The sequence below is a fragment of the Elephantulus edwardii genome, unplaced genomic scaffold (assembly GCF_000299155.1).
Source record: "Elephantulus edwardii isolate Elephantulus edwardi_28Jun2011 unplaced genomic scaffold, EleEdw1.0 scaffold00203, whole genome shotgun sequence".
NCBI classification, from domain to species: domain Eukaryota; kingdom Metazoa; phylum Chordata; class Mammalia; order Macroscelidea; family Macroscelididae; genus Elephantulus; species Elephantulus edwardii.
This window is the reverse complement of record NW_006399953.1, coordinates 951026-966967: the sequence shown is the minus strand read 5'-3', so window position 1 is coordinate 966967 and position 15942 is coordinate 951026. Positions and strand designations below refer to the sequence as shown.

The 15942-nt window shown below is 37.0% G+C and overlaps 1 protein-coding gene across 1 annotated transcript in view; it reads left to right on the top strand.

Annotated features, from left to right (window-relative positions):
• CCDC67 (coiled-coil domain containing 67) overlaps positions 1 to 15942 on the top strand; it is a 141089-nt gene that overhangs the window by 44325 nt on the left and 80822 nt on the right. Inside the window, exons 5-6 of the mRNA XM_006897180.1 lie at positions 4741 to 4854; positions 8447 to 8689. Coding sequence (XP_006897242.1) covers positions 4741 to 4854; positions 8447 to 8689 — 357 coding nt within the window. The remainder of the gene's footprint in view (positions 1 to 4740; positions 4855 to 8446; positions 8690 to 15942) is intronic.

Below are 15942 nucleotides of genomic sequence, written 5' to 3'. Positions count from 1 at the left end.
TTTATTATTAATTTTTATGAAAATTTACAGACACTTTGGATTTCCATTCCTTCATTGTTGCACTTTAAATTCTATACCATTTTTAATACAAAATAACCACCATAAAGTTGTTAACCCTCCAGAAAAATGAACCACATAGTGGACTCCCTGTCTATTGCTATGGTATAACCAGACTTATTCAGAAATGTCCCCAGAGCTGTTCACTGTTTTCCTGCTTTCCTTGAAAATACAGCTCGAATAACTATCCATCTGATGAACTTTTCATGGTAAGGGTTTGTGTGAGATCCAAATCAGAAAATAACTGGAGACATCAATTCAAACTCTATTCCTAGTGAGTCTATAGGATAAAGTGAAACTGCTCCATAGGATTTCTGAGCTGGTAGATCTTTATGGAGCAGACAGCCTGCTCTGCAAAGTGGCTGATGGGTCCAAGCTGCTGGCCTTTCAGTTGGCAGTCCAGATCTTAACCCAGTTCACCACCACAGCTCCTCTACTTCCATATAAATAATTTTGAAAATAAAAATTTTGCTCATCCCTTTGTGGCTGCTAATCAAAAGACCACCTGACTCCAGTGGTTCAATTGAATCCACCAGCCACTCAGAAGGAGAAACATGGACAGACTCTTCTTGTTAAAATGTACAGCTTCAGAAACTAGATGGGGGCCCCTGAATTGGAGCCGGTTTGATAACACTCACTCGCTGCCTCTCACACTCACTGATCAACACACCCCGAATCAGCACTGACTCATAGCTAACCCTCCAGTGGCTTCTGAAGCCGTGAATCCCCTGGGAGGAGGTAGTTCATTCATCTTTCTCCTGTAGGGGTGCTGTGGAATTTGAGCAGCCAGAGAGGTGTGAACTCTTGGCTTAGCAGTGCAACCCCTCCACCTGAACTCCCTCCATTGGCAGTGAGAGAGTGAATGGGGGTATATGCATTTTATGTTTGGGGAAATATCTCCATAAAATGAACTCATGAGATAATAGTGAAAGTGTCTAAATATCATTTGATGTATATGCATCTTGTTGTGTACCATCAAGTAGGAACCAACCCATAACTGACCCTCTGGCGGGTTTTCAGAGCCAGTTAATCACATGGAAGGAGATTGTCTATCCTTCTCCTGCAGAACAGCTGGTGGCCTCAAACTGTGTGCCTTCAGAATTGCAGCACAGATTCTTGCCACTAGGACACTAAAGCTCCCTATATGTATATGTATGGTTTAAAATTCAAGAACATTTGATAAAGGTACAGTTTAACCTGTGTACTTTTTTTGCTATAGTTGTAAGGAAAAAAATTAATGTCTAAAAGCTAGGTTGTTCTAGTTTTAGTCTACATCTAATCAAGTTTTTGTTTGGGTTTTTTCCCCTTTGGATCAGACATTCATACATAGTGTAGTATTTGAGTAATATATATCATCAAATACTAGTGGGAAGAATCTAGCAGTTTATAACCTAAACCAGGTCCTGACCAACTCATTTGCCTTGTGATATATAGGCAAGTTGTTAACCTCATAGAGATTCCCTTTTCTTATCCAAAAGTAGGTTTTAAAATGTCTTATAGATGACATTGTGCTTGTTGTTGGCTATGAGTCACTATGAGTTGCATTGTGCTTATGGAAGAAAAAAATACCCCCTCACACAAATATAAACTTAGATATACCCTGGAAGTTTTAAGGGTAAAAATGTTTGATGTCTGAAAGTTACCATAAAATACTTCAGGAAGGAAAGCATAGAAAGATAGGGACAATAAACACCAACAAAGGTGATGAAAATTCAGACAGTTGGAGGATACATGGGGGTTTGTTTTATTTTCTACTTTTATGAGGATTTTCATCATAAAATGTTTGTAGATATATGGAAGTTAACTTCATATGTGGTACTTGTACTTTCAAATATTTTGTGAAAATATTTTAAAAAATCTAATAATTTCCATTAGAAATTCTATTGTTAATGATCTTAGGCACTTTCAATCTTAAACCCTCAGAAAAGGTCTTCTAGGCTTGGACAGCTTATCTAGAATGGTGAGCAAGGCTAGTGACTCTGAGAAATGTAAACTAGAACCTCTAATCTCTACAAAAACCTTTGTGACGCTTTCCAGGTGTTTACATGGCCCCCTAACTACTGAGTTGCTAATCGTGAAGCCAGTAATACATCTGTTAGACTAAGGAAGCCTGGACTGCTCTAAGCACCTGCATCCATGCCTGTGACACACATTTCTAGCCTTGCTTGGCCTCATTCTTAATCGCATACTGTCTGCCTGCCTATTGTAGAATTTGTAAGAAGTTGAGGTTAGTATTTCTTCCTCAACTAGGCAGAAAAAGGAGCATTTATTCTTAAGATTGAAGTTGTTGAATGGGTAATGCTAACTAAATATTAGTATCTTTGGGTAGTTATGAACTGCTTAAATTAACCTTGCCTGTATTTTGACTTCTGGCTCCAAAGAGGCCTTAAAAAAACCCCAGACATTTAAAGAACCTAGATTGTTTTTATTTTAAAATGTTAGCTATTTTCTGTTAGCATCTAGGTTTGTAAATATATCACCATTGTGGAAAATCCTGTTTTCATATGCCATTTTTTTCATATTGAACTGTCTCTATTTATCCTAGTAGACATCATTTATTTGTGACAGGGTATTATTATATATTTACAAGAGAGTCTATACATGTTTCCCCAACTTATGACCATCATCAATTTCAGGTCACTTTTCATTACTATAAAAGCCTTCTAATTTATAGACTTCTTTAACTGATTGTTTTGGGTCTTGTGGATTTATAAAACTAAAATCTCTCCAAATGTTCTTTAATCATTTAATCATCACGGGTCTTTGACATCATTCCTGTACAGGAAATGTGAAAGTCCATGTTCTTTCCATTTTAGCAAGATGTGGCTTTCATTTCTAACTCGGTCTATTTCTTTTTCCAGTCACAGCCCATCCATTCATTTAGGCCATTTCAAAATAATCGGGTCATTTGAACCAAATGAACTGTCTTTCAGTTTTACAAATTATCAGATGACTGGAATAATAACAACTTCTCTATGCTTTTTAGGATACTATGTTTGTACTTCGCAATGAAGTTCTTTTTTTACATTTGCATGTCAACTATGTGACAGTATACGACTTTTTCTTTTAGAAATAGATTCTTTTCATCAAAAGGTATTTTCAAATTCTCTTCCCTCCTAGCTATATCAAAGTACCTAATAGACAGTATGCTCTTATGCCCACTAAACTGAGATTGGCTATAGTCATATACTCATGCCCTGTATTCATGGGCAATAATACATAGCCAGGAACTTAGTAGCTATGGAATTTATGTCAATTGTATTGTTTTCTTTACAAAATCCAGTGAGAAATGTTTGAATTCTAAGAAATATTAATACTATGCTTTCGTTTCTACACTCATGGGATATAAAGAATGTCTGACACCTTGCTAGGCACGGAGAGCAATATAAAATAAAATACACAGCCCTCACAACCTGGACAGGAAGATAAAATAGCCAGCTTAGACAAGATTGAGAAGCAATGAAGCTTATTTTTACATTCTCATAAGCATTCACTCCATGTTTTGGAGTGAACTGGTATTCAATCTCCCTGAATATCCTGGAGTGAAAACTCAAAGCCCTCAGCCTGCTCTGTCAGGCCATTTCTACCTCTTCCTTTACTGGTCCACTCGGCACTGCCCAAAAAAGAGCTCTGATGGCTTCTCCTTTTTGAGATTGAGTTGATCTTGACTCATCTTGGATGGTATCTTTAAAAGGGGATTTGTTTGTGAAATAAGTCAAAGCTCGATCCCGTGGGGCGGAAAAAAGGTTCAGTGATTAAATCTAGAAAGGAAAAGAAGGAGGAAGTTTCTGTTATCAGTCCCAGGAAATAGAAAGGAAGAATTGGCTGATGCAGAAGGTTATTTGAAGTTCTCTTACTAATTATCAGCACTTGTTATTAGAGATTTATTATATCTTTAACAAAGAAAATGTTTAAGTCCAAATTCCACATTTTTCCTAACAAAACTTAAAATGCATACAATTGGCCCACTACATTCATAGATTCCACATTTTTAGATTCAACCAGCTTTGGATCAGAAGTATTCAAGTTGGGGTGAAGCATTCTCAAAGATTAAGAAGGAGCACAAAGCACTAATTACACAGTATTTCCATTGTACTGGGTGCTTATAAGTGAAGAGATGATTTAAAGTACACAGGAAGATGTTTGTGGGTTATCTGTAAGTACTGCATCATTTACTACAGAGTCTTGGGCATTTTATTGTTCAAGGGAGCTCTGGTGGCCTGATTAGTAGGGAGTTATGCTATCAATTGATGGGCAAGCAGTTCGAATCCACCAGCTGCTCTGCAGGAGACAGATGGGCAGTCTTTTCCTGTGTAACTTACAGCCTCTGAAAACCTCCTGGAGGTTCAGCTGTGACTCAGTCCTGACTTGAGAGCAGTGAGCATTTTGAGGAAGCATCTAGAGATGTTTCTATTAGTGAGGGTCCTGAAACCAGTCCCACACTGACAGCAAAGGATGACTGTACTTAGTACTAAATTCAAAATGAATTCCTTCTTTGTGTCTCCTCCCGTGTGATTTACTGACTGTAAAAACCACAGCAACTTAACAGCATCAAACAACAATGGGAAAGAATAGCCATACTTATTTTTCTTCTCAGAAAGAGGCTGTACAAGGGTGGGGACCCTATTCACTGTGCTTAAGGAATAATTTTCTTTCATTTCTGTTTGTTCCTTCTTTTAAAAGGAATTTAGAACAAAGTCAAGAGAATGGGACAAGCAAGAGATACTGTATCAGACTCATCTGGTTTCTTTAGATGCTCAACAAAAGTTATTATCTGAGAAGTGTAATCAATTTCAGGTACATTATTGAACAATATTCTCTAAATAAGAAGAAAGTGAAGATTAAGCATTAGTCCTTTTGCCATCCATCATGCAGTCTAGTTACAGATAGAATAGCAGCTAGGGGAGAATAACTAACCACTGTCCCTCCCAAACTGGGTAAAGTCACAGTGCATTAAATAGAGGTAATGGAATTTACAGTAGTCTACATGTCTCAAAGAGTAGTACTACTAAAAATGTATGTTGTTATGTCGTGAAAAGTGGAGCTCTATTGGCAATTCAAATTCACCGACTGCTCCACAGGAGAAAGATGGGCCGCCACCTCCTGTGTGATTTACAGCCTCTGGAAACCCACTAAGGGGTCAGATATGAGTAATCTGACTCAACAGCACATAACAACAATGTCATTAAATAAACATAGCTTTTTTGCATGCCTTTGTGAAAGTAAAGACTACCAGAAGAATGTGTATTTATATTTTATTGATTATGTAAAGGCATTTGACTGTGTGAATCATAACAAATTGTGGCTGACTTTGAGAAGAATGGGAATCTCAGAACACTTAATTGTGCTCATGAGGAACCCATACCTAGACAAGGAGGCTGTTGTGTGAACAGAGCAGAAAAACACTGCATGGTTTAAAATTGAGAAGAGAGTGTGTCAGGGTTATATTTCCTCTCCATACCTATTCAATCTGTATGCTGGGCAAATTATCTGAGAAAATCTGGACTCTATGAAGAGGAGTGTGGCACCAGGAGACATCAATAACCTGCGTTATGCAGATGACACAACCTTGCCTGCAGAAAGTGAGGAGGACTTGAAGCACTTGTAAAAGATGAAGGAATACAGCCTTTGATAATAATTGCATCTCAGTGTAAGGAAAGCAAAGATTCTTACACTGTACTGATAGGCAGCTTCATGACAGGTGGAGAGGAGATTGAAGCTGTTAACAGTTTCATCTTGCTTGGATCCACAATTAATACCCTTTGTACCAGCAGTCAGGAAATAAGGAGACACATTGCACTGGGAAAATCTGCAATTAGGGACCTCTCCAAATTATTGATTAGTAATGATGTCAGTTTGAGGACTAAGATGCGTCTGATTCAGGCCATGGTCTCTCCAATTACTTGCTGTGCATCTGAGAGCTGGAAAATGAATAAGGATGACAGAGAGAAAAAAAAATTGACACCTTTGAGCTGTGGTGTTGGAGAAGAGCACTGAACATCCCATGGACGGCCAAGAAAATGAATAGATTTGTCTTGGAGATGGTGCAGCCAGAATGCTCTTTGGAGGCAAGAATGATGAGGCTTTGCCTCACATACTTTGGACATGTTGCTAGAAAGGGCTGTTCCCTGGAGAAGAACATGATACTGGGGAGGGTGGAGGATTGGTGAAGGATAGGAATACCCTCAACTAAGTAGATTGACATAGTGACTGCTCCAGTGGTTTCTTGTGTGTCAGGAAGTGTGAGGATGACACAGGATAGAACCGAGTTCAGATCTTATGTTCATAGCATCACTATGAGTCATACTTGATGGCACTTAACAACAGCAACATCAACATAGGTGAGACATGGAAGCTTGAATCCACCAGTAAGTAACTCTGAAGGAGAAAGATGGACATTCTCCTCCCATGTGATTTACAGCTTCAGAAACGCAATGGATGTTCAGCTATGAGTCAGTTCAGATTCAATAGCAATGGGTAATAATGATAAATGGAAAAGATAAAAATCCTTTTGGATTTCAGAGGAGTAAGAGAAAAATTTGGAATGAAATCATAAAAAGACCTCCAGCAGGGATAAAATTTGGCCTAGACCTAGAAAAATGTATATACTTTGAGATAAGATGGAATACATTCCAGATGTCCGATGTCGTTGTGTACCATGAGTCAGGACTAACTCATAGCTGACTAAGTGGATTTTGAGAGATTATAAATTGAAAGAGAGGATATTGTCCATCTTCCTCCTTTGGAGCAGCTGGTGGCCTCAAACTGCCTGCCTTTGGGTTAGCAGCACAACTCTTTACCTGCTAAGCCACCAGAGAACCCTTAATGGTAGAAACACGAGGAGAAAAGTCACTGAGGCAAAGAGCCTAAGGTGAATTCTGGGAATGGAACATGGACCAATGGACTGGGAGGCAAGAAGGGGAGGTAGAAAATGAGGCTGGAAAAGTAAGTTTGATCCCGGTAGTAAAATACCTTGGAGGCTCAGCTAAGGAATTCGGGATATTTTTTTTTTATTAAGGCCATTAAGAAACTAAATTTTTTTTAATGTACTTATTTCTTATTCTTTTTTTGCATTCCTTGAATTTATGTTATACAGTCTGAATTTAACACAAAATTATAGTAAGTCATATTAATAGCTTATTCCCTACTCCATTCTTACTCATTTAATGCAAACACTGTTAAGAATTTGATGGCTTTTCTTTCCATGCTCTTTTGCTTTGTACAAAAATGTAAAATTCCTATGTGTCTGTGTAAGATATTTGCCTGTTTTTAATTTTCTTTTGTGCTTACCAAAAACTATGGATATTAATTTTAAGAACTACTTAAAATTCTGCCTTCTTTTTTATAAGATTTCGTACTGTTTGACTATCCTCTATTGGTAGACTTTTGGGGTTTTCCACTAATTTACTATAATATTGTAAGACCCTTATATAAACTTCTTTAAATCCAAGTATTTACAAGTATGTTCAATGTTAGATAAAAATCCCCAGTAATAAAGGGGGAGAGTAGAGGAAGAGAGGAAAAATATGAGTTGGTGAATGAATGAAAACCCAAACTTTTTGTAAACTTTCACTAAAATCACAATTTTTAAAAATGACAGAGAAATCCCCAGTGATGATTGTTGAGCTAAAGGGTATGCACATTAAATCAACAGTAATTCAAAACATAATAACAGATTCCATCCCCAAAAGGTATAGTAATTTACAGCTTAAGGATAGTTTATGAATGTTACCCATGCTCTTATCACCATGAAATGTTATCAGTGTTCTGACTGTCACTAGATTGATGAACAGAAATGATAATTTTTTTAAATTTTTTTCCCCATATCCTGGGCTGCTTTTATAGCTGAGCAATTCTTTTTATGCTACTTAGCATTTTCATTTCTTCTTCTGTAAATTGTTGGTCCATAAATGTCCATTTTTGTATTGTTTACATTTTTATTGTTTTACAGAAATTTTATATGCATTGGTAATTATTACCCCCAGTTATATATGTTATAAACTTTTTTCTAAAGTCTATTTGCTTATACATTTTTAGTGAGTTATTTTAAGTATTAGAGACATTTTCAACTAGTTTTATTGACTAATCATTTCTGAAACTATAAATTCCTAAATTTTCCTTCTTAATTAATAATAATTCCATACTTAGAAGTCACCTCTTATTCATACTTTGTGTCTTTGCTCTGACATTATACAAACATATTTTCTCTTTAAACTGTCTGAGATTACATTTTCAGAACAGAAGCAAGATGGAATTACAAAGGACAAAATATTGTTATCTAATAGCATATTTTAAAATGTTTTCCTAATTCTTTCCTATCATTCTTGGACTTTATATAAGCTTCTATATGACAATTTTCATTTATTTACATGGTTTTTGTGTTTCTCAGAAACAGGCACAAAGTTACCAGACTCAACTAAATGATAAGAAGCAGAGCAGAGACGACCGCAGCGCTGAACTTCCTCGGCTGATATGTGATGCAGATCCCAGTTGTGAAACCAATGAAAGCGATGAGCTCATTATTGAAAAATTAAAATTGGCTGTGAGTGAAATAGCAGTGAGCAGAAACAAGTTACGGGATGAAAATCAGAAGCTCTTACAAGAACTGAAAATGTACCAAAGACAGTGCCAGGTGGAGATTTTTTTTAACTTTTTAAATGATAATGCCCATAAAATTAGATAATTGTGAGTCAACATTATATGGTTAGAAGACTCATTTTCTATTAACACATGTGAATCCAATTCATATTTTCTTTGTAAGTAATTCTTACTTAATAAATAAGTTTAATAATCACATAAGTTTGGGAGGAGGAGTGGCATCCACTTCCATACTAGCTTGCGTCCGGAAACCCAATGAAACTGGAGAGAGGATGAAAGGCACCCAAACATTGAGGACTCTCCTTCATAGGGTCGCTATGAGTCGCCTGCGACTCAACGGCACTTAACAACAACAACAATCACATAAGTACGTTAGCCCACTGGTATACACTCAGCTTCTGCTATTGTTGGTGCAGTATGAACAGCACTCAGTTTCAGATTTTTAGGTCTAAAAGCCACTGCCACCCATCATCCCCTGTACCCACTGTTATCTTCTACAGTGTTTCTCTATGGCGCATAGGAATCCTGGTCCAGGAAATCAGTTAGACTCAACAATCTAACAACCTTCAGTGAGAGATGTGAGAAGGGGGTGGGTCATGCTCTGCAGTTTATCGTTGCTACTTGATCTAACATTTGCCTAACCCTAAGGTGGCACCTCTCTGTCAGTTCAAATCCACCAGCTCTTCTGAGAGAGAAAGATGGGCATTTGTCTCCTATGGGATTTACAGCCTCTGACAGCCTGCTGGAAGTAATTTGACTTCGTGGTAGTGCATAAATACCTTTACTATAAGGCGCTTGCTGCAGAAGGTCAAGGACTGCAGTCTTCAATATGGATTGAAGCTCAATATCAAGAAAACAAAGATTCTCTACACTGGGTCAATTGGCAGCATCAGTATGGAATGAGTGAAGAGATCGAGATAGTTAACAGTTTTAGTTTACTTGTCTCCACAGTCAACACTCTTGGTAACAGCAGCCAGGAAATCAAGAGACGAATTGCATTAGGAAAGTCAGCTGTGAGGGACCTCTCAAGAGTACTGAAGTGCAACGACGTCAGGCTGGAGACTATGGTGCGCCTGATCCACGCTATAGTCTTTGCAATTAAGTGCTATGCATCGGAGAGTTGGACAGTGACTAGGGATGATAGAGAATTGATGCCTTTGAGTTGTGGTGCTGGAGAAGAGTGTTGAATATACCATGGACTGCTAGGAGAACAAACAGGTTTGTCCTAGAGAGGGTGAAGCCAGAATGTTCCCTGGAGTCAAGGATTCTGAAGCTTCGTCTGACATACTTTGGGCATGTTGCAAGGAGGGACTGGTCCTTGGAGAGAAACATGTTTGGGAGAGTGGAGGGACGGCACAGGAGAGGAAGACCCTCGATGAGATGGATCGATTCTGTGAGTGGAGTTGTGGGAATGAATGTGTTTTGAGACAGTGAGGTTGGCACAGGATAGAACAGCGTTTAGGGCTCTTGTAGCTAGGGTGGCTGAGTTGCAAACGACTCAATGGCACATAACAACAACAACAACAATAAGGAGCTTTGGTGGCATAGTCTTTGGGAAGTCATAGTGTCAACTCAAAAACCGAACTCCTCTAATGGCTCAAATCCACCAGCAGTTGAGGGTCAGTTCCAACCAGATGGAGGAAGTAATGGAAGTTTTGTCACAATCACTTACCAACTTCTACTTGGGCAAATATGATTGATGGGTTTTCACAGCAATATTTTTTGTTCTTAACTCTTCAATCATTTTTCCTTTTTTTGAACTCTCCACTTCTTAAAAGCATAAGAAAATTATAATGCATGTATTAACAAGACTTTTTAATTGAGGGATATCCCAATTAGTTGAGACATATCATCCCTTTCTAGGTTTTACCTCCCAGTCACAGACCTTCGACTTCTTTTTCCTTATTCCTCTGTGACAGCTGGCATATTTCTTGGTCCTCTATTCCATCTCCATGCTAAAATACACTTCTTGAGGTTATGATGGCCTGAAGCTGTGCTGAGAAGTTCTCCTCTTTTGTCCCTTCCTGTACTCTGTTTAGCTCTATTTCCTAGAAATCTATTCTCTGCTCAGCCCTATTTTTCTCTGTTCTCTTCAGTCTTCCTGAAACATGTTTCATTAGCTAGTGCAGTTATTGAGTCTGATTCTACCCTTCTGTGGGGTGCACCTTCTTCATTAACTTCAGATCTCCTTGAACAGGATTCTGTTTGGATCCATTTAGAGTGGCCAAGATCATTCTTCTTTTTTGACTTGGGCTTAACTTTTGCCTTCCACTCACATCAGCAATCCTTGAAAGAGACTTGTTCTACTTCTTGGCAGCACTGTTAAACCTAGAATGTATTTTTATATTTTACAAATTATATGTTAAAAGACTAAATTATTCTGCAGAAAAAAATATATATATATATCTTTCTCATACACACTCTCACTCCTATAATAATTCTAATGAAAATATTCTTAAATAATGATCTTGTTTAAAAAGTTAGGATATCTAGAAAAGCTAGGTTTCTTTTTTTCTTTTTTTTAATTATTATTAATTTTAATGAAAACTTACAGACTTTGGATTTCTACTCATTCATTGTTGCACTTTTCGCCCTATCCAATCTCTCCCCTTCACTCTTCTCTTTGAAAAGTGAAAGTTCTTTCATTGTTTTACAGTCCCTCCTGCACAAGCACTGTCTTTGATCCAGTTTAGAAAGAAATGCTGAGAATCAACATTTGCTTTAGTTTTCTCTGTTTGATTTCCATATGTTACTTATGCTTTATGTTTTGCTTCAAGACACAGACTAAATGAAAAGATGGAAATTATTTACTAAATGAAAAGATATAAATATTATTTTTCTTTTTATATTACTCTGATTTATTTACAAAGTTTGAATACATTGTTTTTCATGAAAGATCCTTCCCATATCTTTCACTCCACCCACCCATAGAATTGTGCAGCCCTGTAATTAACGCCATACCACCCCGAATCCTCAACACTATTTCCACCCCCCCTCAACTTGGATCCTCATACTCATTCTACAATAATGGTTTTATACAGTATTTGTCCTTCTGGGACTGAGTTCACTCAGCATAATGCTCTCTAGACCCTCCCAAGTTAGGTAGTAATTTACAAAATATTTGCTCCTACATGCTGCATAGTATTCCATTATATGAATGTACCACAACTTCTCAATCTATTCATTTTTGGTTGGACAACTGGGCTGTTTCCCTGTCCTTGCGATGATAAATAATGCTGCTATGAACATTGGTGTACAAGTTTCTGTTTGGGTTTCAATTCTCATTTTCTTGGGGTATATTCCAAGCAATGGAATAGCTGAGTTATATGGAATTTCTATGTTTAGCTTTTTGAGGAAATGCCAAACTGCCTTCCAGAGTGGTTGTACAATTGTACAATCCCACAACAATGAAAAAGAACTCCTATCTCACCACATCCTCTTCGACATTTATTACTTGCTGTCCTGTTAAACTTTGCCTCTGCTACTGGAGTGAGATGGTATCTAATTGGGGTTTTTCTTTTCATCTCTCTCATTGCCAGTGATTTAGGGCATTTCTTTCTATGTCTGTTGGCTATTTGAATATCTTCCTCTGAAAATTCTGTTCATGTCTTTTGCCCATTTTGTAATTGGGTTATCAGACTTTTTTCTTGTGGAGGCCCAGGAGTATTCTGTAAACTTTCGTTATGAGACTCTTGTCTAAGACGGTATTGCCAAATGTTTGTTCCTACTCAGTAGGCTTTCTTTTCACCCTGTTGGAAAAAGTTTTTGATGAATACAATGATTTAATCTTTAGAAGGTCTCATTCATCAGTTTTATCCTCTTTAGATTGTACATTTCTGGCTGTATTTGGCAATCTCGTTATACCGTAGATTTGAGCTTCTAAGTTTGATTCCAGTTTGTCTCTTATGAACTTTATGATTTTGGGCTTTACTCCCAAGTCTCTTATCTACCTTGAAGTGCTTTTTGTATATGGTCGTGTGATATGAGGATCCTGTTTCAGCTTTCTGCAGGTAGCAGTCCAGTTTTGCCAGCACCATTTGTTGAGGAGGTTATCATTTCCCCATTTGATGAGTTTTATTTCCTTGTCGAGTATCAGTTGACCATAGATAGCTGGGTCTATTTCTGGGTTCTCAGTTCTGTTCCATTGATCTATGTGTCTTTCATTGTACCTGTACCGTGCTGTTTTGGTTACTATTGCTGTGTAGTAAGTAGGTTTTGCAGTCAGGGAGTTCTATATTTTCCACTTCATTTTTGTTTCTCAGAAGTGTTTTGCTTGTTTGGGGTCTCTTGCCTCTCCAAATAAATTTGACAATTTCCCTTTCAATCTCCTTGAAAAATGAATTTAGTATGTATTGGGATTGCACTGAATATATAGATTGGTTTTGATAGGATTATCATTTTCACAGCATCTTCCTATCCATAAACAGGGCACAATTTTCCATTTATTTAGGTCTTCTATTGTGTCTTGCAGAGATGTTCTGTAGTTTTATTTCTATGGGTGTTTTGTATCTCTAGTTATGTTCACTCCCAAGTATCTCCATTTGTGGTTGGCTATTGTAAATTGGATTGCTTTCTTGGTTTCCTTCTCTTAGTTCTCTTTGTTACTGTATAGAAATCCCTCTGATTTTTGGATATTGATTTTATATCTTGTCACTCTACAGTATTGGCCTACTAGCCCTAACAGGTTTTTGTGTTGTTTTGTCTTTGGGATTTTCTGTGTACACTATAATATCATCTGGTTATAGCAATATTTTAACCATCTCTTTTCTGATCTGGAGGCCTTTTATTTCCTTCTCATGTCGAATAGAAGTGGTGACAGTGGACATCCTTGTCTGGTCCCTGTTAGCAAGGAAAATATTTTTAGTCTTTCACCATTGAGAATGATGTTGGCTCTTGGTTTTCACTATGTTGAGGAAATTCCCTTTGATTACAATTTTGCTGAGTGTCTTTATCAGAAAGCAGTGTTGGATTCTGTCAAATGCTTTTTCTGCATCAATTGCTAAGATCGTATGGTTCTTGTTATTTATTTTGTTAATATTGTGAATGACATTGATTGTTTTGGGGTTTTTTTTATGTTGAACCATCCTGTTATGTATTCATACCTGTTATGAATCCCACTTGCTCATGGTGAATTTTTTTTATGTGCTTTTGGATTCTATTGGCTAGAATTTTGTTAAGGATTTTTGCATCTATATTCATGAAAGATACTGGTCTGTAGTTTTCTTTCTTGGCAATATCTTTGCCTGGTTTTGTTAGTAGAGTTATGCTTACATCATAGAATGACTCAATTTTTTGAAATAGTGTAAGGAGAATTGGTGATAGATCCTCTATGAATGTTTGGTAAAATTCAACTGTGAAGCCATCTGGTCCAGGACTTTTCTTATGAGGAAGTGTTTTTTATGACCTTTACAATTTCTTCTTTTATGATGAGTCTATTCAAGTGTTCTATTTCTGTCCTTATCAGTCTGGGTAGGGCATGTGTTTCAAGGAATTTGTCCATTTCCTCTTGGTTTTCAAATTTATCAGAGTATAGCTTTTCATAGTATTCTGATATTATAAATTTAATTTCCTCCAGTGATGTCAACTTTCTCATTCTTGATCAAGTTATCTGTGTTTTCTCTTTTTTTCCTTTTGTTAAATTTGCCAGTGGTTTGTCAATTTTATTGACTCTTTCAAAAAAACAGTTCCTGGTCTTGTTGATGGTTTCAGTTATTCTTCTGTTTTCAATCTCATTGATTTCAGCTGTTGTCCTGATAATTTCTTTTATTCTAGAGGCTGTAGGATTAGTTGTTCTTTTTCTAGATGATGAAGGTGTTGAATTAAATCATTGATTTTTCTTCTTTCTTCCTTTTTTATGTGTGTACCTATTGCTATGAACTGCCCTCTGAGGACTGTGTTACTTGGATCCCCAGAGGTTTTGTTATGTTGTACTTATATTTGTTTGAAGGAACTTTTTAATTTCATTCTTTAATTCTTTACTTTTATAACCCAGTCATGTTCTAGCAGTGAATTACTGCTAGAACTACATGGATGATTTTGTAAACTTTATGCTTCTGTGGTTAATCTATATTTTTATGGCATTGTGATCTGAGAAGATACTTTGTATTATTTCAGTGTTTTTGAATTTGTTGAGGCTTACTTTGTATCTTAATATGTGATCAATTCTGGAGAATATACCATGTGCACTTGAGAACAAAATGAATTTAGGTTTATTTGGATGCAATTCCCTGAATATTCCTAGGTCCAGTTGGCTGCTTGCGTAGTTCAGGTCTTCTGCATCTTTGTTGAATTTCTTTTGAGTTGACCTCTCCTTTCGTGATAGTGGTATGTTGAAATCTCCTACCACTCTTGAGGTGTTGTCTATTTCTTTTTCAATTCTATTGACCATTTTTTAATGTATTTTGCATGTCTATCATTTGGTGCATAAACTTTGACCAAGGTTATATCTTCTTGATCTATTGTGCCTTTAATCAGTATGTGTTGCCCTTCCTTATCTTTGATGGTGGTTTTCATTCTGAAATCTATTTTATCAGAGACTAATATCACCACTCCTGCTTTTTTGAGGTTGCAATTTGCTTGGTATATTTTTTTTTCTAGCCTTTGATTTTGAGTCTGTCTTTTTCTTCTTTTTTTTAGATGTGTCTCTTGTAGGCAACATATTGATGGGCTTGGTTTTTTTTATCCATTCTGCTACTCTTGTTCTCTTAATTGGTACATTCAGTCCTTTCATATTAAGTGTGATTATTGTCAGGCTAGGTTTTACTTTTGCCATTTTGCTGTGTTTCTTTTTCTTTTGTTTCTGGTTACTATGGTCCATGCACTTTCCTTTGGCATCTCTGTGTAAAGGAATTCACTGAAAATTTCTTGTAGTTTTGGTCTTGTTTTCACAAATTCCTTAAGTTTCTTCTTATCTGCAAAGGATGTAATTTCTCCTTCGTATTTGATGGAGAGCTTTGCTGGGTACAGGATCCTTGGCTGGCAATTGTTTTCTTTCAACTTTCTGTATAAGTCATCCCATCGTCTTCCAGTTTTACATAGTTTCTGCTGAGAAATCAGAACTGAATCTAATTGGTTCCACTTTGTAGGTGACTCTTGGTTTTTCTCGTGCTGATTTTGTATCCTGCTGGAGGGTGGAGCTGGGAAATAAGTGGGTCAAGGCACTGGGCTAAGGGCAGGGACTACACTGTAACTAATGGTCAACTCCAAAATGAGGGATTTATCTTTCACTACTCCACAAATTGCTGTCTGTCAGATACTCCTCTATCTAAACATTCAGATTAAGACAGA